This window comes from Pinus tabuliformis, chromosome 9 (assembly GCF_031772625.1).
Source record: "Pinus tabuliformis cultivar Carrire ecotype Pingquan chromosome 9, CPIR1, whole genome shotgun sequence".
Lineage (NCBI taxonomy): Eukaryota > Viridiplantae > Streptophyta > Pinopsida > Pinales > Pinaceae > Pinus > Pinus tabuliformis.
Window position 1 is genome coordinate 91233155 of NC_142307.1, and position 25936 is coordinate 91259090.

General features: G+C 40.0%; 1 protein-coding gene across 1 annotated transcript in view; it reads right to left on the reverse strand.

The window, feature by feature from the left end:
• Positions 1 to 2352: 2352 nt before the first annotated feature.
• Positions 2353 to 25936, reverse strand: part of LOC149147248 (protein MICRORCHIDIA 7-like) — a 230843-nt gene continuing 207259 nt past the window's right edge. Inside the window, exons 18-19 of the mRNA XM_089441053.1 lie at positions 2592 to 2634; positions 2353 to 2491 (exon numbers count right to left, since the gene is read on the reverse strand). Coding sequence (XP_089297179.1) covers positions 2393 to 2491; positions 2592 to 2634 — 142 coding nt within the window. The 3' untranslated portion in view covers positions 2353 to 2392. The remainder of the gene's footprint in view (positions 2492 to 2591; positions 2635 to 25936) is intronic.

A 25936-nucleotide genomic window follows, 5' to 3' on the forward strand; every position in this document is an offset into this window, starting at 1 on the left:
GCTCAAGGTAGAAAGTGTACGCTGACAAAAAAAAGTAACAAATCAAGAAGATAAACAAAAAAAACTGAAATATAAACTTTGTGAAAAAAAAAACATATTATTTGATGAAAAATGTTGTATCTAGAGTAAATAGAGATCTTTTTTAATGAAACAAAAAGTGTTCTTAGCTGAAAACAACATTTCAAACACAATGGAACAATTTGTTTAGTCCAAAATAGGACAAAAATAGCAAATCTCGAAAATATAGCGACACGGACCTCAAATCTCAATCACCAACGGGATAAATTATTCAAATGGGCTCTAATACCATCTTCACGTAAACAAGGTATTCCATACATAATGAACCACTTTAATAACCACTCACAACTATATCAAATATCACAATACTTGCAGTTTTACATGGTTAAAACCATCTAAGAAGGAAGCAGTCCACGACCGTAGCCAATACCACCACTCGAGGCAATTTCACTAATGCAAAAGTAAATATTTTAAATAAGAGTTTTTACAATTTATCATCAACCATGATCTGCCATGTCCTTTAAATAGAGATCATGTACAATTAGGTGTTATGCCGCAGATCAATAGCCATTAATATCGAGGAGAATATGAGCTACTGAATCACTTTTTGTATAGAACATATCATGAACATTGGATAATAATGCAATTAATGCATACTAAAAAAACACTCTTTTACCTAATCAACAAATGAGACCAAGTTGAACTTAACTAAGTGCCTAAATATCCTCACAGGGACCTTACAAACACGCACAAAGTTTTGATATGTTGGACCACCAAGATGTAAAGAAGGTGAGTTTAACGATCAAGCAAAATCCTATGTCAATGGCGGAAACACTAACAATTTAGCTAACATTGGCTCTCATTCAATTAGTGAGTCAATAGTCAAACAAAAGAATGGTGAGTCGTGACCTAAATTATATTTCAACAACCTTGCTAGATAAATTAACTTCTAATTTTTATTTTGAAGATATTATCTCGTGGACTACAAACATCTTGCTTGTCCAAAGCCTATCGTTTTGTATCTTGAATAAATATGTACCCATTATGTGAATCTGTTGGAGATATTGGTCATATTTAGAACTTAGATGTATTAGAATTAAATGAATAATAAATGCTAAATATTAAAGTGAGGAAATATAGAAGCATTCAATGTATAATGTTAATGTTTAACTATTTGGAGGTTTTGTAACTTACTCCTCTCTCCTACTATTTAATGAAACATTGCATCCTTCAATAAGTCAGTCCACTCTCTCATTCCTGTACTCCTATCCACCGCTCATATGTGTAAAACTCAGGTTTGCGGTACATCACTGACAATTTGTGTCTCAGCCATGCTAAGGAATTAACTCATTTAAACAAACTTGTACATACGCTCACCTAGTACAACATAGACAGTTAAATGAGCATGGCAATGCATGTATTCCTGTCCATGCCTATATGTGAAACTCACAATGGTTTGTGGTACGTCAGAGTTTGTGGATCAGCCTTGCCAAGGAATTAACTGATCTAAACAAACTTCTACATACGCTCACCTAATAGAACATAAACAGTAAAAAGGTGAGCATGAAAATGAGCATCGCACCACATTAATTCAACGAAGAAACAATGCATAAGAGCAGCAAGTGTCAAGAACATGGAAACTGCTAGCTATTATATTCAATGTTTACCTCCGATACCCATCTCACCTGAATTCACAATAGATGCAGCTAAGAAATGAGAGATGGATGATAATCATGACCAAAACATTTGAAATGGAAAACACCTAGTGGACGACGGTAAATCATCATTCCATGCACATTTCTTAAATCCCGTAGTTTGGATACAAATGGAGAATTTTTTGCTATAATTAACTGTACCCGCACCATCCAAGAAGAGGCTTATTTTGGGAACTGATATTAAAAACATCAGACAGCAGAGCAATTGTTGATAAGAATATTTATTTACAAAATCAAAAATTTAAAGACTGTCTTCAGAATTGTACAGGATGAAATTGATGCACTCTAAGTGAGAAAATTACACAATGATAAATCCCAAACCAAATTTCCATCTTACTACATCCGTAAGGAGTGATGTTTTATGGAAACTGACTAAATCAAGGATTCTATGACAAACCAACTTAGCCTATCATGGATGACTTAATATCGAAGAAGCCTGGTAACATGTGCTAACACATGGATGTTGAACTACTGAGATACATCATACAAATTAAGAGCCACATAAACAATGAGTGAAATCTTCTGATATAGGGAACATCAATTAGCCAGTCATTTACGAGGGAAAAAAATATGGTGAGGCTAATGATATGATTAACTGCAAGTTTACAAAAATCAATAAATATCCACTCAAGAGAGATGAAAACTACCACTCCCATCGGCTATGTTTCCTCTTTCACAGTGCTTAGTGATTGGGACTCAATCAATAGTTTTGCATACTCGCGCTGAATTTCTAGTAGTTCATTCTCCAGTTCCCTAACCTGTTATAAGAAAAAGCAGTTCACATAATCAGACCCCATTTTCATTATCCAGTTAGCAAGATCAATCTCAAAAGTAAATTAATAAAGTAGGCTGAGTTACCCTCTCTTCAAGTTCTCTTTCCTTGATCTCATACTCAACGCACCTGAACAAAAGCACAATGCTGCAGTCATCAAGATAAAAAGCAAGATAATACAACATGATAAAATACAGTTTTTAGTCCAAAAAGTTAAAACAAATAAATAAAATCTATCATACAGAAGGTTGTACAATAACTTAAAGTCAGGTGTTGATGTACTGCCAGAGTTATTCTGGTGATTATATCACACCACCACACCTTTTGAGATAGGATACAAATCAAGATAATATGAGATAATGGCAAGGTTAAGCAGATAAATTGAAATTACAATTCATATACATGCTTCCACTCGAGATGAAATAGAAATACGAATGTGCATGCAATAGAATGCCTACTCCCATATGTTCTTTGTGACACTAGGGAATCACTTTCATCCTCTCAAGATTAAAAAATCCCCCCCAAACATCACATGTCGAACACGAAATACGACCTAAAACGTGTCCAAAACGTTTTTTTATCGTGTCCTCCAATCGTGACACGTGTTTTCGATGTGGCAAAAACATGCCCTAAAGTTTTTGCCCCTTAGGACACGTGTCCCATATTTCATGTGTCGAACACGAAATACGACCTAAAATGTGTCCAAAAGTTTTTTATCGTGTCCTCCAATCGTGACACGCGTTTTTGACATGGAAAAAAAGTGCCCTAACTTTTTTGCCCCTTAGGACATGTGTCCCACAAAAATTCACTCATAAAGCCCGCACATGGTCCAGTTTTTGGTTTTTTCAGTCATTTTTCGTTGTCGAAGCTCGTTGGAGTCGTTGTTGTGTTCGAACTTGGTCATTCTTTGCTCGTTGGAGTCATTGTTGTGTTGTGTTGGAAGTTCCTTTAGCAATTACCAATTGTCAACTTCACATCGACCTGGGTCCTGTATAATAGCATTCATGGTTTGGAGCTCGTGGTTTGGGGCTTAAATTTCTTGTTTTTCAGCATGTGGGGGCCAGGTCAGCGTTTTTTTGTATTCCATATGCCCATGCCTATATAATTTGTATCAATGTATTCAAGAGCCTTTTTCGGTGTCGGCTGCCATTCACAGTTTTTAACTTTTGAAATAGCTTTCTTCATGGTCTCTATAGCTCGATTCATTTGCTTGTTCTCTAAATATCCATCCACAAACATTTCCCATGTTTTGAAATTTGGTTTTCCTCCTTTTTCTAAAACATGTTCAAGAAAGACTTTGTGGCCTGCCTTTTCAATCATTCCTTTTGTGATATAGGCATCAATTAGTACATTGGGCACTCTGATATCATAACTTAGGCCATCAAATTCCCACTCTTCAAAACATTTTTCGACTCCCTGCATATCTCCAAGTTTGACCAATGAAGAAAGCATGCATATATAGCCATTGTATTGTTTTAATTGCAAATTTCAATGGCTACAGAGAGTTGACTTAAATATATAGGGCTCTACCTAGTTGAGTCTGTCTTGCAATTGCCCACATTTTCCAGGATGTGCAACTTGAGTAAGTCATATTCATATACTAGTCAACAAGAGAGCTAGAACTGCCGAGAAAGAAAATATCAGTGTCCGATGTCATATGTGCAATACGCAGAATGCCCCTATTGAGATCCTCGATTTGGTTCTCAATCTGTTTAATAAGTTAATAACATGAAAATTCAAGAATGAACATTGAACTGTGAGCAATGAACATCATTGATGTAGTAAATTAATAAACTAATACTATATTTCAGTAACTTAATATGGATCAGGAACTATATTTCAGTATTATATGTATATATATATATATATAACATGTCCCTCGTGTCTTGTTTCCGGGGTCGTTGTGTCTAGTGTCGAATACTGGTATTTACGTGTCCTCCATGTCTCGTATCCTCGTGTCATGTGACTTAGATTGAGAAGTGATCAGATCAACTTATTATGCAGTTGTACTTTGATATGTTGATTTTGTAGTGGCAAATACGTGAAGAAACACACAAAGTGTAGAGAAAAATGTATATCTTTATTAATGTTGATGCTGCAGCATATACATCTCTTTCACCATAAACCATGTCTCGCATCACATATTTATAGCATCCCTAGGTAATTAATTATGGTGGTTTAACCACCTGACCTCTTTAACCTTGAACATTGCATCGTTCACATGTACTAATACTAAAACATTCCCCTCAATATCAAAAAACTATTTCTTAGATTTATGTTAGATTTTTGGGGTAGCTCGGACAGGTACTTCCACATTTGCAGTGCCTAGCATGTGTAACTGTCCGAGTGACACTATCTAGATGGTGACTTTATAAAGTGTTCTTTACATTAATGACTATTAAGTATTTTTTATAGTAATGACTAGAAACTGATTTTTATAAAGATGATTGACTTCAGTGATTTAAGTCATCTCAACAAGAGATTAGATCACAACAGTGGATCTTGGGAGAGCAAGATCTAATTACAACCGTTGAAGATCTTAGAGATAGTTACAACTGATTCAATGAGAAATAAAAAGAGATTTTGGAGAGTGAAGAGGTACATTTTGAGAGAGAGATTTTGGAGAGTTGAAAGAGAAGAGGGGCAGCAAAAGGGAGGGCACATTTCCCAAGGCAAGAAAGTTTACACATTCCAACATTAATGGAAGACTATACAACGAGTTTTCCACAGGTTGTGCAGAAGTTTTAAGGGTCGTAAAGTACAATACAGTAACATACAATAATTTTGGGCATGTTTTTCAGGGTGCTTGAACAACGAGGTACAGGGCTGTATAGGCCATACACAATGATGAGCATGAAAATCAATGTTGGGTAAGAAAAACTAGAAAGTACAGTGCATTTAGTGCCAGATTTTATTACTGCTGTAAACTCAGAATTTTCCCTGTGAGCTCATTTATAAAATTTCTCTCCCTTGACTGGTTCTCCCTTCATGGTTTTTCCAAGGACTTCGCCCAGATATCTTATTGTGTCAAATATGTATGACAAATGTGTGTCTACTATTGATTTCCTCTCTGCATTTTCAGATTTGTTAGCTCAATGCATTTCTGCTCATAAATTTCATATTTGAATGCTAGCTAGTTTACTGGAATTAATTTGTGCTAAGTAATTTATTGGGTTGAAATCAAGGTTTGGGTTTAGTTAGTAGAAATTTCAACATGGTATCAGAGCTAGGGCTCTCAGGTTCAGTGGACAGGTTTTGGAACAAGGATATTACAGGGGTTTTTTCGGAAGGTGGAGGAAAAAGTACTATTGGTCAGTTTGTTGTTGCTCAGTTGGGTAGCTCATGGCTAGTAGATCGAGATTTGAGGATAGATTGGATGGGGCAGCTAATTTTCATTCTTGGTAAGAGAGGATAGTTTTGTTGTTGAAGAAACAAGAGTTGTGGGACACTGTTGAGAAGTCTATCGTTGTTCGTATGGACCCAGCACTTTTAGCAGAATACAAGAAGAAGAATGTTAAAGCTACGAAAATTCTTCATGATTCCATTAAAGACAATGTCATTCCTCGTGTTACAGGTAAAGCAAATGCTTCTAATATGTGGAGAGCTTTAACTAAGTTATACCAAAGTTCCAATGAAAACAGGAAGATGGTATCACGGGAAAAACTGAGAAGTACCAAGATGTCTAAAGCTGGCACAATTGCATCATACATCACCAAGAACGTACATATTAGTGATGAGTTGGCAGCAGTGGGGGAAACTGTTTAGAGATCAGAGTTGGTGAGATCAGCCTTTAGTGGTTTTCCTAAGAAATGGGATGTCTTTGTTGATGGGATTGTTACACAGAAAAATCTTCCCAGTTGGGAAAGATTGTGGGATGATTTCATACAAGAAGAGACAAGGAGAGGTTCCAAAAATGTAGGCCAACATGATGGAGATGATGAGGAGAATGTTGCTCTTATTGTAAAGGGCAAAGGTAAGGTTAAAGGAAGTAACAGATCTAATTCTGAGAAGGACATGAGCAAAGTGAAATGCTTTGCATATCACAAAATTGGTCACTGTTGAAAATTTGGCAGCTCAGGGATGAATTTCTAAAAATAGAAAGTTTCAATATGACTTTCCAAAAATAGTAAATCACCTTGCATCAATTGATAATCAAGTATTGTCAATGGGCAATCCCTTTCGATCATCCATCAATCATAATAGTTCAATTTCGACATAATCATCAATATTATTATTATTAAAAAGAAATTCAAGTCACTGAATCATGGCTTTCAATAATGTTCTCTTACAATCTCATCATTTGCATGGCATATTTCTCTTACACTCTCATTAATGCTCTTACACTCTCTTACACTCACTAAAGCATGTCATAAAAGATTCTCTTATACTCTTTTACACTCAGTAAAGCATGTCTTAAAAAATTCCTCTTACGCACTCTTTAATGCATATGTTACACTCTCTCTTAAAAGCATAAGTTACAAAAGCATGCGTACCTCCTTAATGGCATGAGTTACATTTTCTAAATGGGCATGAGTTAGACTCTTCAAGGCATGCAAGTTACTCCTCCTTTATGGCATAGAATCGTTGTTCATCCTATATATATGTGCCTCATTCTTTCTCCTCTCACTGCTCGTGCATTGTGAAAGGAGAGTACGAACTCAACAAAGAGAGAGTTAGAGAGTCTAGAGAAGAATTGTGAGAGAGAAAGAGAGAGGGGGAGAGAGAGAAACTCTTGAAGAGTAAGTGCAAAACTTGGTGACACAAGGTTGATTTAGTGCTTTAGTGTTGATTCAGTTGAAGGGAAGGTTGATTCATGTTGATATTATGATGTTCTATGTTGCTACAATCACTAAAATCTAGAACTTCTTTATTCTGCAAAATGAGTTAAGTAATTGTAGATAGAACATAAACCGTATGCATAATGGAAGACAACCAATAACTCAATGAGACACAGAGAAGTTAGGTCAATGACTAGAAAAACCCACAAGGGAAAAACCCAACCAGATTCTTCTTCTATTAGAAACCAATTGTTCAGTAGAGATACAAAATACAATGAGAGAATGGAGAAGTTCACCCAAATCTAAATAAGATCTCCAATAGCAGTGGCTGAAGCAAACACCGAATCACTTTGGCTCTCCAACCTCCTCTCTCTCTCTCTCTCTCTCTCTCTCTAAACTCTCCAACTCTCTCTTTCTCAAGTTCAAATTCTCCTTTCACAAGCACAAGTGTATCAAGTGAGGATGAAAGGCACAAACATAAAGGAAGAGCAAGGAGGTCGAATTCATGAGGGAGTAACTCCCATGCCTTGAAGAGGAGTTACATATGCCAAAATAGGAGTGTAACTTATGCATTAAAACGCTGTAAGAGGACTCTTTTTATGACGAGTCATTAAAGTGTGCGAGAGTCTAAAAGTGCGTAAGAGCACTAAACAGAGAGAGGGTAACATATGCATTAATTGAGGGGAGTTACATATGGCATTATTAAGTCTCATGACCAAGAGACTTGAATTTCTTTTTATAATAATATAATATTAACATAAAGAGGATAATAGTAGTAATAATAATAATAATATTGATGAATACATTAAAAATTAAACAATTGAGATTGATTATGGACAAGTTAAGTGATTTTCCATCATATATATATATATATATACAAATTGATGTAAGGTGATCTACTATTTTTGGAAAGTCATGGTTGCAAAGATAGACAAGACTTTCTATTTTTAGAAAGTCACTTTAAAAAAGTCAGAAATGAAATTTTATTCAAGGAAATTCATCCCATAGCTACCAATTTTCAACACTCCCTCTCAGCTTGGGAGGAATTTCTTTCTAATACAAGGATCTCTACTATATCTGCTTTGGAATCATCATAGAGGAGATACATCCATCACCCTACACACACTTAGGGGGATCCACTTGTCAACACATGACAAGGATCTCGCACATCTAAGGCTCATCACAACTTGGGGGCATCCACTTGTCAACACATGACAAGGATCTCGCTCTTCCAAGACTCATCATGCTTGGGGAGGTCGACTTGTCAACACATGACAAGGATCTCGCACATCCAAGGCTTATCATCCATGACCAGCCTCACTATGAAGGGTCACATTTGTTAGTCCAAATTGCTCTCTGAAAAGCAAGAACTTTCCTTTCGGCAACAGTGTGGTAAGAATGTCGGTGATTTGGTCACCAATCGCTATATGTTGAAGTCTCACTGCTCCTCTTTGCACCATACCTTAGATATAGTTATATTTGAACTCAATGTGTTTGGACTTGTCATGGAACACAAGATTTTCAACAGGTCGAATCCCACTCTTATTGTCTTAGTAAATTACTATAGTATCCAATACTTGCTCAAACTGTTGATATGGGGTAGCATCGGATGTGCTCTAGGCCTCAAATTTTGCAGGGAGGCTTGGGCACATGTATTCCAAAGAATACAAACATCATTTTGGGAAATTCCACCCAGAAACGATTTTATTATAATAATTGACATTTTTAATGGTGTTCATAAGTCTAAACTTAGGAAAATTAAAATATTAATGGGTATTAATCTAATTGTGGGTGTAACTTCTAGAAGAAGACAGAGATCAAGCCAAAACGATCTGAGCCTTTGATTAGGAGTTAATCTAGGTCGTTGGCTGTCCAACATAAAGATATAAGAAGGGGCTTGAGGGTCATTTGGAAAATACATCGAGAGAGATCAAGAGATCGAATTTTTGAAGTGAGAAGTTCTCAGGAGGAAATTCGATGACGATATTTCTTGCAGTTGAGGGGCAAGGATAACATCCAGAGAGAGACTGGTTTTCTCAGCCGGAGATTCATCAGCAGAGAGAGCAGAGAGTAATCTAGTAAATGGCAACGCTAAGTCAGATGGGCTGATGCAGACCCATGTAGAGGCAGTGCAGAAGCCAAGAGGGAGTCTGAAATTTGCAGAGGGAATTCAAGTTTTAGAAGTCGGGAGTTGGGGTGGGAGACCAGGAGGCAGAAATCGAATCTCCTGGGCAGAAAATCAACCAGACAGAGGATTGACGTTGTCGCCAGAGAGCTTGATGTTGGGCTGATGCGGATACTGCGCAGAGGCAGCCAAAAAATCTGGGGGCAATCATTCTAGGGCTGGATCAGCCAGGATTTCCAATGATAGTGTGAGGTAATCTCACAAATCTTTCTGCCAGTATTTCTCTCTCTGTAATAGAATAACCTGAGAGGTATTTAGAGATCTATTAAGAATTTGCTACTACTTAATAATAATGAACCGTCAGAACTATTGCACTGGTTTTCCCGCATTGGGTTTTTCCGGGGACATTTGTCCAAAAATAATGGTGTTATTGTGTTGTATTTTCTTTCTTGCTCAGTCTCTTGTTTCCGCATATAAATTAATTAAGTGAAGGTTGCAGTGTATGTATTTCAATATTTGTCGTAGGAAACTGCAAATAACTTGCTCATGTAAATCTAACAAGTAGGAGAAATATCATCAGTTGTTGCAGTAGGGATTCCTGTTGTGGAATTTTACATGGTATCAAAGGTGGAGGTGAAGCAAGAAGATGTAATGTCCCAAATGAGATAAATTTGGAACAAGCTCAAATTTTTCACTCAAAAAAATTCCAGATAAAAACTTCATTCATAAACAGAACATTGCCATGTAAAATTAAACATAAAAAAGTAATGCAATCCCATAACACAATGAACAAGTACAAACTCAACTTTATTAGATTAGATAAATTGGGGTTTATATGCACATACACCCATATAGCTGAGATAAACTGGCCTCAAACAGCTATACAGTAATGTTGTAATCGGCTTCCCAAACAAACTGAAAACCAATAAATTGCAACCTGTGAATCCTGAATGGATTCACCAAGGGAAGAAATGGGTGCTCGCCAGCTCTCACTGAATCACCCGAGGGTTTTCATCTACTGCTGGAGTAGAGAACTGGGTTCTCAACCTCTCATACAAGAAACAATATCATATCCAAGATGTCCCAAATGATCTTCTCGTCCTCTTTTTATATATCCGATGGATAGATCTCCAGGCCTCTAGAAGCATCTTATTTTATTATTTTATTATTATTCTAGAAGCTCCTCCATTGACTTTAGCTTAAGTGACCCCTTTTATTTTATTTTATTTTACTCAAGTCACTTTTGGCCCATTTCCTCTAATTAATTATTTTTCCTTGATTAAATGATTAATTAAGTCACTTTTAACTAAGGAAAATGGTAAGTCGCTCACCATACTCTCTTTGGCCACTAGAAGTCACTTCTCAGCATCGCAATCATGTAGATCTTCTAGTTCCAGTTCTAACAAGCTATTACATTGAGGTGTTCCATCAATTAATCTCCCCGGAATGCCACCTCGAGCATAATTAATTAAGTTATGCCAACAATAACACCATTTTACAGGAATTATCAAAACGTCATGGAACCAAAAACAAGATGTGCAAAACTACTCATGATGATGAATATGCCAAGCGAATGCCATCGGACCCCATGAAAACTCCTCAAAACTCCATCGGAACCCCTGATGACATAAACCTGCTCCACTGACCTAGCCATCCCCTGCCCTGGAAATCCACGCTGGCTATACTATGGAGAAAAATAAAATGGGGACATTACAGTCCTCCTGCCCCAAGATTGCTTGCCCTCAAGCAATCCAAATCTATGGACCAATCTGGTGGCCCAACGCAACTGAGACCCAATACCCCGATCCCATATGAACCATTGGGTGATGCTTAGCTCTTGTGTCAACCCCTCAATGCCCAGATCCCAGACCAATCTCTGACGGAACTTATCATCAACAAATCCTCCTGGATCCCGATGCCACCAAGAACAAGTATCAAGGCTCCAAAGCTCCTGTTGTGCTATAACTCCAACCGTGAATGTTATTCCATCCACTGCATACCAACTCAACACCTCTCTCCAATCCAACTCTTCGCATAAACAAAGGTCATTCTCATCATACTGATGTTGTGCTGAAATACTGATGAGTGGTCGACCTACATCCCGCTGCCAACTGAAGCATGTAATATCCCTCACCTCTATGGGCTCCTGCAGTACACTGCTGCTAACTAAAAATGATACTCCATCAATACGGTACCGGCTCATGATCTCTCTCCAATCAAATGCATGGACTCCAGTGTAAGGAACGAGTCTACTATGTTGATGTTGGTCCATGCTCAACTGATGATGCTCTAACGGGTCAATCAACCAAATTTGTCTAAGGAAACTCGCCCCTCGCTCTATAATAGGCAAAAGAGGGCAAGTTGTGCTACAAGCCCTGTCTATGTACTCCCAAAGAAGGTTTCTCCCTAAAAGTCCCGCAGCACTCCCAGCTACCTATGCATCTACCCGCACCCCATCAGTGGGTCGGCCCAAAGATGGATGCACTACCATCTCCAATAGCTCCTGTTGTGTATTGGCCTCCTACAAAACTACCCTTTTCAATCTCCAACACCTCTTGAGGACAAGTGTCGGCGAATACAATCACCCTGCCCGTTGTCTGCACCTCTGTCTGCTCCTCATCAATGGTTGGCCCCAAGGGTGGCTACCCATCCTCCTCCATCACAGGCTCAATATGAACCTCCAATTGGTTCTCCCCAAAAGGCTCATCATGCATATTGTGCACATCCTCCTCCTCAGCTAACTCATGCTCCATCATATGCTGCTCATGCTGACTCATCACTGGTGACACACTATCTTGAATGTCTCCCATATGGCATAGAGTCCACTGGCTGCACACCGTAAAAATTTGACTTGTTGTCAACAACTCTAGATGACTCGTGCCCCTCAAAAGCATCTTCGTACAAACACATGGGCTCGTCCAAAGAAGAATCCTCACCTAGATGGTCAAAAGGAATCTCCCTCTGCTCTACCTCTGTCATCTCCTCGATGTCACTCAAGCATGAGTGGTTAGGTCCCCAAGGTCCCTTGCAGATGAAGCAAAGTCCCTTCCTCCTCAGCTCATTCCTAATGCATGATCCCCCAAACCTAAGTAGCTCCTTCGTGGTCAACTGTCCCCTTAACAGCCCCATGTTCTGCTCAACCAACCTTTCGACTAGCTCATAAGCAGCAGGTGAGACCAACTACTCTCTCCTCCAGACAGACAACAATCGAGACTGCAACTCTTGACAAATGGCATCACGACCTCTCATGCATGATGACAACATGGATAGCAGGTGTGCAATGACTGTGTCAGAATGATGTTTGCTCACGCTGAAGAAGCATTGGAACATCTACAAGATAAGATCATCACACTCAATATCAAACATGACTTCTTAAGTCCTAGTCATTGCCATAACTTCTAAGAACTCCAACTTCTTCCCAAAGGTAGAGCCTGCACTGTTGTCCAAGTCCTCGAAAGTCTCTGTTATCAACCCAAAAATTCTCCTCATAACATTATCATTGAATGGAGGTATGGGTGCAGTCAACTTCATAATGTTACTCAGACATGATGCAACCGGAAGTTTGACCCCTTCACAAGGTTCCTCCAAGAACTTAGGCTGTATTAAGGCTAGCATGGCTAGTTTCAAAGCCCACATCAACTTCTTCCGCTCTAACTGACTCACTTTGGAAAGGAGGGAATCTAGTTCATCAAGTTTGAAAAGAACTTTCCATGTGACCCCCATGTGCTTCAAATCTGTTCCAAGTGCAAAAAATCTTGTGTCCTATATCCTGCCCCTTCTGCATATCCTTTTACTGTTCTCTCTGAAGAATGGAATGGAGTTTTCTTTAGAAGGGTTTGCTATTTGTTGTTGTTGGTTTATTAAGGGAGTTTACAAAGGCTTCAGCCATGTTTTAGTCCAATGAAGTCAAGTGCATCTCACACAGCATTGACTGATAGCTCAATAGAAGTACCCAATAGTAGCTAACTCAATACCTAGACCTTACATTCAGTTTCATAGCACAAATGATACATTTGTTATTAAACAAGTAGCCATAACATTACTTCAGATATACAACACAATGATATAAATGAAGGTTGTTACAGAGAGAACCTGATAAAATTTGCTCAGAGATGTCCAACACTATGGTCTGTCCTGAAAATGCACAAACTGGGTCTTTCCTTCGATTCAAGAAAGCTTGAAGACTGCTACAAAATCAACCTCTGGCAATTCTGGAAATGACAGATCCAAAGACAAGATTTTGGCTTGAGAATCCTCCAAATACGGCACTTGGATATACTGGTGGCCCTGTCAATTCAAACTTTGTAGAATATTACTTCTGCTACAACCAATTTCCTCTTAGTTTCCGATTTATGCTCCCTTCTTTGACTCGGCTTCCCGACGTAGTAGCTCTGCCTCCTCATGGTGTGTAGCTCAGCAAACAATTCATTGAATGACAGTCCTCTTCAGCCACAATAATCAGCATCTCGTCCTAAATTTTGGGGAAAGAATGACACCTCCAATACCCAAAACGTAACCCAGTGATTAACTAGGATATTTGTCACTGATAAACAATTTTCAGCATTCTCACAGTTGTTGAGCCACACGTCCCTCTTTTAATCGCTGACACACTAAAATTTTTGGCTCATTTGGGAAGATTTGAATGTTGGTTTTTTTATGAGTCAATGCCAGACTTGAAAACATTCCACTCTCGCAAAATTTCGACCCCTCATTCCTTCAAACTCGGTCTTTGAAAATGTTGTTGTCATTCATCTTTGCCAACTTCTGATCATGACCCTTCTTTGGTTATTTTGTATACAACATATGCCACACACGTCATGGGAAAGCACACTATACTGCACACATATCGCTATTGTAGCTTTTTCATTTGATGATGATAGGTTCCTTTAGGTGGTCTCGAACCTTGCTTTGAATCTAGCATAGTGTATTCCCTCGCCCAGGTACAAACACGCCCAGATTACCATGAAACTGCAGACCTGGCCGATATGTAACTTCTGCCCAAAAACAGTCTCACGCTCAAAGATAGAGACTTGGCCCAACATGGTGAAATCAGACGGCTCCAATTTGGATGATCCGATGCTTACAACAATCATGATGCATGCACCTCGGTAGTGGGTCGATTCCCCCAGTGAATGGATCACGCCCCTGCTTCGATGCCTGTCATGTTCGCTCCAGTTATGGTCTTAACGCCACCACTTGTAATTAGCTATGATTTTTTCCACAAACTTTAAAAATGTCAGAGTCGGCCTCCAACAAAGAAATACGACCAGATTTTATTGATCCGATCCTGCAACCAAGAATCCACGTCGCCTATTTATTATGTCGCTGACTCCGTCAATCTTCCATGCACAGTGACAACAGAGGTCTTGCGTCGATCACCTAGAATGGTGGCTCTTTGGTAGGTGAATTATACGTGCCCCAACTGTGGCCTTCCTCCACCCAGTTTCTAACGATGCACCAGCAATTCAATTTTTGACCAAAATAGCTGCAACAGGTGCTTGCCCTCGATGTTGTTTTCAGAATGTGGTCCCGTCCAAAAATATCAATCGGATCAACGTGAAGAAAAGGGGGCACCATCATGATCTTTCATTTGAAACGGCGACTTGGTGAATTATAGCATTTCCCGTGACTTGCGCTAACTTGGCCTTCATTTGTTTCAATACACAGTCGAGTTTAACCTCGCTCGATTAGTACGTCGAGATTTTGGTCAGGCACGCGATGTTCAATCGCTTGGCTTGGAGTTCATCCTTGGCCATCAATCGCACTCCTCAACAACATTCCTGAATTACACGCCCACACCTACGCAATAAGTCAATGATATACCTTGGTACACTGCGCCAATATATGTTGCATGTATCGCCTGGCCCCTGTATATAAATTACCACATATGCAGGTATGGGTGCCTCCATTTAATAAGTACCATGGACAGGAATTGGTCACCTTACGAAACATTAAAAATTTGGCCAACAAAATATTTGGCCTCCCAATCTTTGCCCCGACTTCATGAAAGAAATTTCTTTTGCAAAATGATTCCGGCAAACTAAAAGAAATAATAAAACCCTTGAATTAATCTACAATCGAAAACTAAACACCCACAGGCTGAGCCAAGCTCGATGCTCTGATACCACTGTAATGTCCCAAATGAGATAAATTTGGAACAAGCTCAAATTTTTAACTCAGAAAAATTCCAGATAAAAATTTCATTCATAAACAGAAGATTGCCATGTAAAATTAAATAGAAAAAGTATTGCAATCCCATAACACAATGAACAGGAACAACCTCAACTTTATTATATTAGATAAACTGGGGTTTACATGCACATACACCCATATAGTTGAGATAAATTGGCCTCAAACAGATATACAATAATGTCGCAATCGGCCTCCCAAACAAACTGAAAACCAATAAACTGCAACCTGTGAATCCTGAATGGATTCACCAAGGGAACAGATGGGTGCTCACCCACTCTCACTGAATCACCCGAGAGTTTCTGTCCTGGGGCTACTACTGGAGTAGAGAACTAGGTTCTCAACCTCTCATACAAAAAACAATATCAGATCCAAGATGTCCCAAATGATCTTCTCCTCCTCTTTTTATAGATCTGATGGATAGATCTCCAAGCCTCTAGAAGCATCTTATTTTATTATTTATTTTTATTCTAGAAGCTCCTCCATTGACTTTATCTTAAGTGGCCCCTTTTACTTTATTTTATTTTACTTAAGTCACTTTTGGCCCATTTCCTCTAATTAATTATTTTTCCTTAATTAAATTACTAATTAAGTCATTTTTAACTAAGGAAAATGGTAAATTGCCCACCATACTCTTCAGCCACTGGAAGTCACTTCTCAGCATCCCAATCTCGTAGATCTTCTCGTTCCAGTTCTAACGAGCTATTACACTGAGGTGTTCCACCAATTAATCTCCCCGGAATGCCATCTCAAGCATAATTAATTAAGTTATGCCAATAATAACCCTGTTTTACGAGAATTATCAGAAAGTCATGGAACCAAAAACAAGATGTGTGGAATTGCTCATGATGATGAATATGCCAAGCAAATGCCATCGGACCCCATAAAAACTCCTTAAAACTCCATCAAAACCCCTCATGACATAAGCCTGCTCCACTGACCTGGCGATCCCCTGCCCTGTAAATCTAACAAGTAGGAGAAATATCATCAGTGGTTGCTGTAGGGATCCCTGTTGTGGAATTTTCACATGGTATCAGAGGTGGGGGTGAAGCAAGAAGAGCAAAGCCGGTATTTCCAGCGCTGAGCAGAAGAGGAAGTTGAAAACACTGCAGGAGGCAGTGGTTCAAAACCACAAAGGGTTGACGCAGTTCCAAGCCGAGAGGGCATATTTTCGAGGCAATCTCTCTCCACTGAGTGAGTCAACGAAGAGAACGACTTCCAATTCGAATTTTTTGTCGAGGCAGAGGGAGCAACGCTAAAGCCTCTGCGTGAGAGAGCTAGTGGGGAGCAGAATTTCAACAAGCTAATTGTTGGACTGAAAAACGTCAGAAGAAGGAAAAGAAGCACCTTTAGGGAACTCTTCCTCAACAGACTTCCCGTCGAGAAGTCTGTTTTCTCATTGGCTGAGCAGCAACAGTGAGAAGCAAAGAGGGGATTTTCAACATTTTTGGCAATATGGCAACCAGTGGCTTGAGGGATCAGGGCAGGTTGGACAAAACATCCAACTACGTCATCTAGAAGGCAAGAATGCCATTCCTTCTAGATGAGCATGCCCTCGAGACGTACGTCGACAATGTGGTGGTTGAACCTGCAGATGCAGATCTGTTGAAGAAGTACACAGCTGAGATGGCGAAGGCCAAGAGGATGATCCTAGATGGAATCAAGGATCACGTGGTGTGTCACGTTGCTTTCAGAGGGACTACTAAAGAGATGTGGGATGCCTTGGCCACGTTATATCAGGGATCTTCCAAGCAGCGGAAGATGTACTTGGAGCAAAAGTTGAGATCTGCTCAGAGATGCGAAGGGAGAGTGTGTGGATCCATTCTTCACGAAACTGAAGAAAACCCGTGATGAGTTGTCTGTTGCGAGGCATACACCTCAAGATTCATAGTTGGTCAAACTGGTCCTCAATTTTGTCTCAGATGAGTGGCAAGTCTTTGTCCAGAGTATCTTGGGCAGAGCAGCATTGCCAAGGTGGGATGAGATGTGGGCAACTCTAAAACAAGAACAGATGAGGAGAGACTTAGTCAAGGGCAAACTTGATGGAAGCAACAACAGTGGGTTGAAACCCGAGGAGGAGGATAATGCAGCCCTTGCATCGAAGGGACAGAAGGAGCAACGAAGACGTAAGAAAGATGTCTCGAAGATCAAGTGTTTAAGGTGTGTTGAAATGGGTCACTACGCTACTCAGTGTCCTTTCAAGAAGGACAAGGATGAGAAACACGATCCAAAGGTTGCACCTGCGAAAATCGAAGAGGAGGAATTCGCCATGACAGTCGAGATACCTCCAGGAGGGAGGTGGGCTAATTTGGAGTTGTAGTTCGACAGAGCTATAGATGGGCAGGATCCTTGAGGAGTCCACCTCTCAGATCAATACCTTGCTATGGCAACCCAGATCAAGAGTATCGGGATGGACTAGTGTCGTATGATGCCGAGGAGTGTCGAGGAGACAGTTGCAGTAGCAAGGAGCGCCAGAGTCTGAGCAACGCAGAGCAGAGTTGGCAACAAAGCAGAGGTTAGTAGCAGCGCAGTAGATTCAGAGTGTCAACATAGAGACTAGTAGCAGTCAAAGCTTCAGCATTCACGTGGTATCATACTCAACAGAGTTAGTTCAGTGATTTTGGATGTTTTCCGTTGCTATAAGCAACATGTTGCAATGCAATAGCAGTTCGTAGTGGCAGTGCTAGCAGTAGCACAGATGCAGCACTTGAGAGGGAGTTGTAGTATGGATGTAGTGTTAACAATGGTAGTGTCAACAGCAGTACAGTTGCAGCAACAGCGTAGTAGTTGGTGGGCAGGATGTCAGACATCAGCAGCGTAGAGGATGATGCTTCAGAGTCAGAGTAGTATGCAACAATAGTATATTGCTAGAGCACATTCTTCGCTAAGAGGGAGTGTTGATTTGGGGTAGCATCGGATGTGCTCTAGGCCTCAAATTTTGCAGGGAGGCTTGGGCACATGTATTCCAAAGAACCCAAAAAGCATTTTGGGAAATTCCACCTAGAAACGATTTTATTATATAATTAATATTTTTAATGGAGTTCTTAAGTCTTAACTTAGGAAAATTAAAATATTAATGGGTATTAGTCTAATTGTGGGTGTAACTTCTAGAAGAAGACGAAGATCAAGCCACAACAATCTAAGCCTTTGATTAGGAGTTAATCTAGATCGTTGGTTGTCCAACAGAGAGATATAAGAAGGAGCTTGAGGGTCCTTTGGAAAACACACCGAGAGAGATCAAGAGATCGAATTTCTTAAGTGACTTCTCAGGAGGAAATTCGATTGAGTAGATTTCTTGCAGTTGAGGGGCAGGGATAGCATCCGGAGTGAGTGAATTTCTGAGTTGGAGAATCATCAGCAGAGAAGGGCAGATAGTAATCCAACACTGGCAGCGCTGAGCTAGAGGCGCTTGCACAGAGCCACGTAGAGGGAGTCCAAAATTTGCAGAGAGAATTCGAGTTTCAGAAGCCGGGAGCTGGGGTGTAAGACCGAGAGGCAGAAATCAAATCTCCTGGGTAACAAATCGACTAGCTAAAGGATTGACGTTGTCCCCAGAGAGCTTGACGCTGGGCTGACGCAAATATTGCGCAGAGGCAGCCAGAAAAGTTGGGGGCAATCATTTTGGGGCTAGATCAGCGAGGATTTCTAGTGATAGGGTGAGGTAATCTCACAAATCTTTCTGCCAGTATTTCTTTCTCTGTGACTGAATAAATTGAGAGGTATTTAGAGATGTATTCAAAAATTTCCACTGCTTAACAATAATAAACCCTCAGAACTACTGCACCAGATTTCCAGCATTGGGTTTTTCCGAGGACATTTGTCCAAAAATAACAATGTTATTGTGTTGTATTTTCTTTCTTGCTCAATCTCTTGTTTCCACATATAAATTAATTAAGTGAAGGCTGCAATGTATGTATTTCAATATTTGCTGTAGGGAACTACAAATAACTTGTTCATGTAAATCTAACAAGTAGGACAAATATCATTAGTTGCTAGAGTAGGGATTCCTATGGTGGAATTTTCACACAAACAACTCTCCATAGAGCTTCCTTAGCCATATTGTGTGACAACTAGCCATGTTAGCAGCCATGTATTATGCTTTAATCGTGCTAAAGGCAACAGACTTTTGTTTTTTGCTCATCCAAGATATCATGGCAGATCCTAAGTTGAAGCAGCACCCTAATGTGATCTTTCTATCATTAGAGTATCTGTGTAGCCTTACATCTTCGGCAGTATATCTCAATCCAAGATTCACGATCCCATGCAGGTACCTCAACACATGCTTTGTAGCAACTCAGTGTGCATGAACAAGCTTAATCATGTATTGACTACAAAGCATATATCTGGCTTTGTGTATGCTAAGAACATCAGTGCCCCAATCAGTTGATGGTACTCAAAAGGATCAGCCAAATAAGGTCCTACAACTTTACCACAAAGCTTCTTAAAATTCATTTCCATTATGTTATTCATGGACTTACAATCAGTCTTGCCAAACCTTTCTAGTAGTTTGACAACATATTTTCCTTGAGAAAGGAAAGTCTCACCAGATTTTTGCCATACCTCTAGGCCTGGAAAAAAGTGCATCAAACCAAGATCTTTCATTCCAAATTCAGAAGCTAACTCCCTCTTACACTAAAGAATAAGAGGGAGATTAACTACCGGTCAAAAATAAATCATGAACATACAATACCAAAATCAAAGGCATATCTTAGCCTATCTTAAAGTAAAGAATGGATCTACATTGCTTCTAGTAAAACCAAGCTTTATCAAGAAGCTATCTATGCAAGCATACCAAGCTCTCGAAGCTTGCTTCAAACCATAGAGGGCTTTCTTCAGCTTACACATGAGTTTTTGGATCATGTACTTCAAAGCCTTGTGGTTGTTCCACAATACTTCTTCTTTAAGGAAGCCATGCAGAAAAGCAGTATTCACATCCATTTGGTAAAGAGACCATCCTTTTCTAGCGTCTAGAGATACAATAGTTCGGATGGTGGCATAACGAGCAACAGGTGTAAATTTTTGTCATAGTCTATTCCCTCTTTCTGAGAGAAACTTCTGGCCACAAATCTAGCTTTATATTTTTCAATACTGCCCTCAGCACCATGTTTAATTTTATACAACCATTTGAAAGATACAATAGATTTAACTTGGGGTCTCGAAACTGTTACTGCTCAAACTAGCAGGGGCATAAAAGGGAATCCTAAAGGCACAATTGCTAGAACAAAGGGCAACGATGGAGGCTTCGCCCACTGTCCCCTGAGCTAAGACTCCCTACTCTTTACGGACTTTCACCGATGGGATGATACCTTGTATATAGAAAGTCACTTGCGAAGGATGACTCAACCAATGGATGTGAAGTGACCTTAATGATCATTTTCCTAGAAGGGGATAAAGAATAGAGCTTACTTGCTTGTTAAGCAAGGTACAAAGAGTTCTAGGATAAGGAGGTGAGTATTTGGGGGTTGGGTTAGAGAAATATGCCTTGTAAAGGTGTGTCCCAATCCTAAAATCCTTATTGGACTTGACTTCCTAAATGGTTCTTGAAGATTTGACTTTTTCAAGGTGTGGGACCACACGTGACCAAGTGGACCTAACCCAGGTTAAGGGGGGAGAATCTAGCAACCAATGATGTTCTTAACCCAAACAAGGAAGGGGAAAGGATCAAAGCAAGAATTTCCACTTAAAGCTGTCAAATTGATCCTCTGACGCACTAGCCTAGGGAACACCAGGGCAAAGTTTGATCTTGGGGCTAAGGCTTGGGTTATCTCACAACTCCATTGTTGGAATGGCTTCAAAATTGGAGGACGCCTTGAGGACACACCAGCGTAGTAGAGGCTAGGACACCAAACTTTTTCTTGGGCTATTTTGTCGAGAAAATGATGCCCTAGGTGACCCAACTTGGCTAGACCTAGAAGAGAAGGGGAAAGGTAAAGAAAAGTATTCTTTGAGTAATCACCAATTGCAGGACCAGTGCCTTAATCCCTTGGGGAGAATGGAGTCTAGGAGAATAATGAAAAAGGAACTTGTATTTTGGTCAAGGAGGCCTTAGGGACTTCTTCGCTTAGCCTTTAGGCCAAGACGAAGAGACCTCAAAGCTTTTATACTTTGATTGGAAAAAAATGGCTTATCAAGATAAATTCCCTGGTGGAATTATCCCTAGGAGATTTCATTCACATACATGGCCCAAACATTGAGGGATGCTATATAGAAACAATAATTCCACAAATTTGCAATTATGCAATCCAGCAATTAGCCCTATTATAGCGAAAATCCCATTCAATGCATATGACAAAAGTAAAACAGGAATAGCATTAAAAGTGTGTACTTACATGTAATAGAACATATCCAACAATCAACAATTTGACAATAAAGAAGCTCCAAGATAAAATATTCCAATCCAAACATCAAAATTCATCCACGCTCCATTCTTCATCCCAAAAGAAGTGCAAAGTTCTTTAAAGAGAAGAGAGATCCAATCCAATGTGATGATGAGAAAATGAACTCACTTCACTTATATTTATACACTAATTAGGAGTTCAAAATAGTCTCTTGGGCCTACACAAGCCTCAAAAATGAAATTATGTGCTAATAACCTAACTTTTGGTGACAAGCCCACCAAACTAGCTCATAAATGAAATAATAAGCCTCTTAAGAGCTCAAATCATAAACGGTACATGTCGTAGCGCCCTCCAAAAGGCCTCATGAGGTCCATAGGTGCCATAATGAAGAATAGCACCCTCAAAAGTGATGGACAAGGGTGTGGCCCCTTGTTCTCCAAATAATGAACCTGTGGTGCTCCCAATGGGTGTGGGGTCACAATAATAACCTCATGGGTCTCCAAATGAGTCGAAGATGCTTGTAGACCATCTATAAGGGCTCCAATGATGGTGTAGGTGATGCCATATCATGCTACAAGTCCTAGTCCAGCAGCAAAGTGCATGATACATTTGTGAGACTGGTTGGGCAAAGACAAACCAGGGGCATTTTCCTCGTCCAATAGATGGATCTTGAGCCAATCTCTGAATATATTTAAGGATCTATGGCGTGTTTTCTACTGTCGTGGAGGCCAATGTAGCCCTACATGTGCCAATGTAGCCGTCTCGAGGGTTAGGACTTCATATAGGGATATCAAACCCAAGATGGAGACCACCTGCAATCTTGTATAAGATCCAATGCAGCCCCTAGCCTTCCATTCATTGTTTTACAAACCGGCCGTTTCGAAACCGAAACGGCCGAGTCGAACCGAGTTGAAGCCTTGAGGAGTGACCCGGTAGAAAAACCAGTCCGGGAGGCCGAGTCAGTCACATGACTCGGCTGACTCGGTCACCCGGCCGTTTTGCACATCTACTCGGCCGAGTCATTAAATTCAGCCAGTCACCCAAAGAAACAACGATTTTTCTATTTTTTTTTTAACTTTTTAACATTTGGCTGATTGTTGGGGACTCCAAGGTGTTTTCTAAATTGGTTAAGTGCTATTTGCGGTCCATTCCCCTCTCCTAGTATTGATATGATGTTCAAATTTCATGGTAATGTTAAATTCTTAAAGTAAAAGTGACATTCTCCTTAATCTTCATTTTCATCCTTTTACTTAAATTTTTAACATTACCATGAAATGACTCAGGATGTTTAAGAGTGGTTCCAGCCTCATTGGATTTCATATGGAGAAAGTAGAATTTTAGATTTCATTCAAAATCCAGCAGACTTATCATTTTTTCAGGGTTTTAGGATTGGAGGATTGCAATGTTTCCATTGAATTTTGTCATGTATTAGGGTATGGAACTCGTATTTAATCAAGAGCACCAATCCCTCTGTGTACCTTGATGTTAGTGACATTGGTTGTTGAACTCCTCTGGGATTCGCTCTCAAACCTGGAGCTTCTGAAAATGTCGCTTCTGCTCCCGTTTTCGCTCTCGCTCCCCACTTCCGCTCCTGCTCCCAAGTAACACTGAGCTAGATGATGTTGGCAACTCTAGCAGTAGCCAGTACTGGTCATTGATGGGGTCCCTTGTCTGACTCTGATGATGATGATCCAGAGATTGGTCGAGATGATCTTGGCTCCTCTGGCAGTAGCTACTAGCCTCCTTGGTTATTTGTATTTTGTTTTGACTCTTGAGTCTTTGATCATGTATGACAGACTACAGTTGACTATGTATTTACTATTGCCATTGGGTACCACCGTACCATTTTGATATAATGGATTGGTTCATGAGCCTACTTTGATCATATGTTGTCTTCCATGTATATTATAATGTTGTGTGTTTGGAAACTTGAATGAAAATCTTTAAAATTATGTTTAAAATATTTAAAATTATGTTTTTTTTATAAAAAAAATACATATTTAATGTATTTTTTACAACGACCGAGTCATTGAAATCGAGCTGGCCGAGTCATTACCGAGTCGGAGTCCGAGTCGGAATCGATCCTCGGCCGAGTCCGAGTCCGAGTTCGAGTTGTAAAACATTGCTTCCATTACAACAAGTCATCAAAGATATAGAACAAAAGAGCTTAAAAGCCATGGACCACAAGTGGGGACTTCATAATGACCCGCTCTTCCATAATGGGCTTTGGCATGTGCTAATGTCCCCAAATTTCAAATGGGGTTAACCAAGTACCCTATTAGGTGGTTTCAACTTCTAAAGGGGATTATATGTCCAAGGTAAATCCTTTAAAATGTGGTGGTAAGTGATAACGAGGTGAATGGAGTAGGGGATAAGAAGAGGCAGCCATGGGCCACATGTTGGGGTAGAAGGGTAGTCAATAAAAGGGAAAAACACACTCGGGTATATAATGTATAGGAGAGAGAAATTGTGGTACATGAGGTGCCCTGGCCTTGATTTTTCCACCCTTCTCTATATACCTTTTGCCTTTTATGATTTTTCTTTAATTCGTTGCTCGGGGCTCAAGGGGTAAGAGCATGATGTGCGAGATATAGCAGTGGATACCCCCGTTTAAGGTAGGGTAGTTCATTGCCCACCACGGGTTGGGACAATCATGGGTTCCTATATGATGAAGGAGGCTCATAGAACCTGTAGGAACCAGGGTGATAGCCATGATGATGGGGTAGAGCTCATGTATTGGTTTTTTCCCACGTGCTAAATGTGTTTGTCTTGCCCATCTTTCACATTTTTGTGGTACATTTCCCCGTTGAATGTGGCCAATTATGCTTTTACTTTTCTTTTTAGCTGCATCAACCTCCAGGGCATCATTCCAAGCTTGACCCAAGGTGTGGGTTAGGGGAAGAGGAGAACTAGCCCTATGTGGACCAAGTGGAGGAATGTGGACCTGAGTGGGAGAAATGATGATGGAGTAATAATGAGGGGAAAGGGGGTAATGTATGCGAATGAGGGAGCGGGACCACGCAACCAAAATCAGGGTTTCCCCTTGAAATACCATCCCTAAAGCCAAATGGTCAGTAAAAGAGATCCCTCGAGAATAGAATCCAAGGTTAATATCCAAAAGGGGTCCAGGGGACAAAAGCACAGACCAAGTCCATTATTTATGTTGAATCACCTCATTAAACCATGCCCAGAAGTGTCGATACTCAATTACCAAATGACAAGGCATATCTTTAGATTCAAGAGGCCCACCTTCAAACATACGATCATGGCAGATGGGTGAGGGACCGCATGGCTAGCTCAGTTGGCAGAGAAATGGCACAATGAACTAGTCGATGGCTACAAGGGGCTACTAGTTGTTAGCTAAGAACCATCTTGGAGAAAAAAAATTATGCTAAGGATATAACCCACAAAATGGTGGGTAACAGGAACCACTTCCCATACATCATTATGAATGATGGATTCATATTCTTTAGCCATTGCTTCTTTCCACACTTGGGTCTTTACAACTTCTTCAAAAGTGCACGGTTCAACTTGAATAATGCTGCTCATGGCTACAACATATCCTTCGAACTAGCAAGGTTTCTTGCTTTCTCTGAAAGTTGCTCTATGGGTAGCATGTTTATCAACATCTTGAAGAGTGTCACGACGCCATAAAGGTCTTCTTTTAGAAGGAGGATCACATGGAAGAGGATCCAAATGATCCATGGGCTCCATGGTCATTAGCAAAACCAGTTTTAGCTTCAGGATCTTCTTGTATTTCAAATACATCATCTTGACTATCAAAATTAGCAAGAGGAAGAGGAGTGTCTCTTGCTTTTGAGTAGGTACGTATATTTTGTAAGCTTTAGAATTCTCATAATAACCAACAAACGTACCTTTCTTACCTGATGCTTCCAACTTGTTCCTTTTCTCTTTTCGAACAAGGAAGTAGGCAGGACAACCAAAGATCCTCAAGTGCCCAACTTCGGGTTTCTTGCCACTGAAGAATTTTTTAGGAGTCT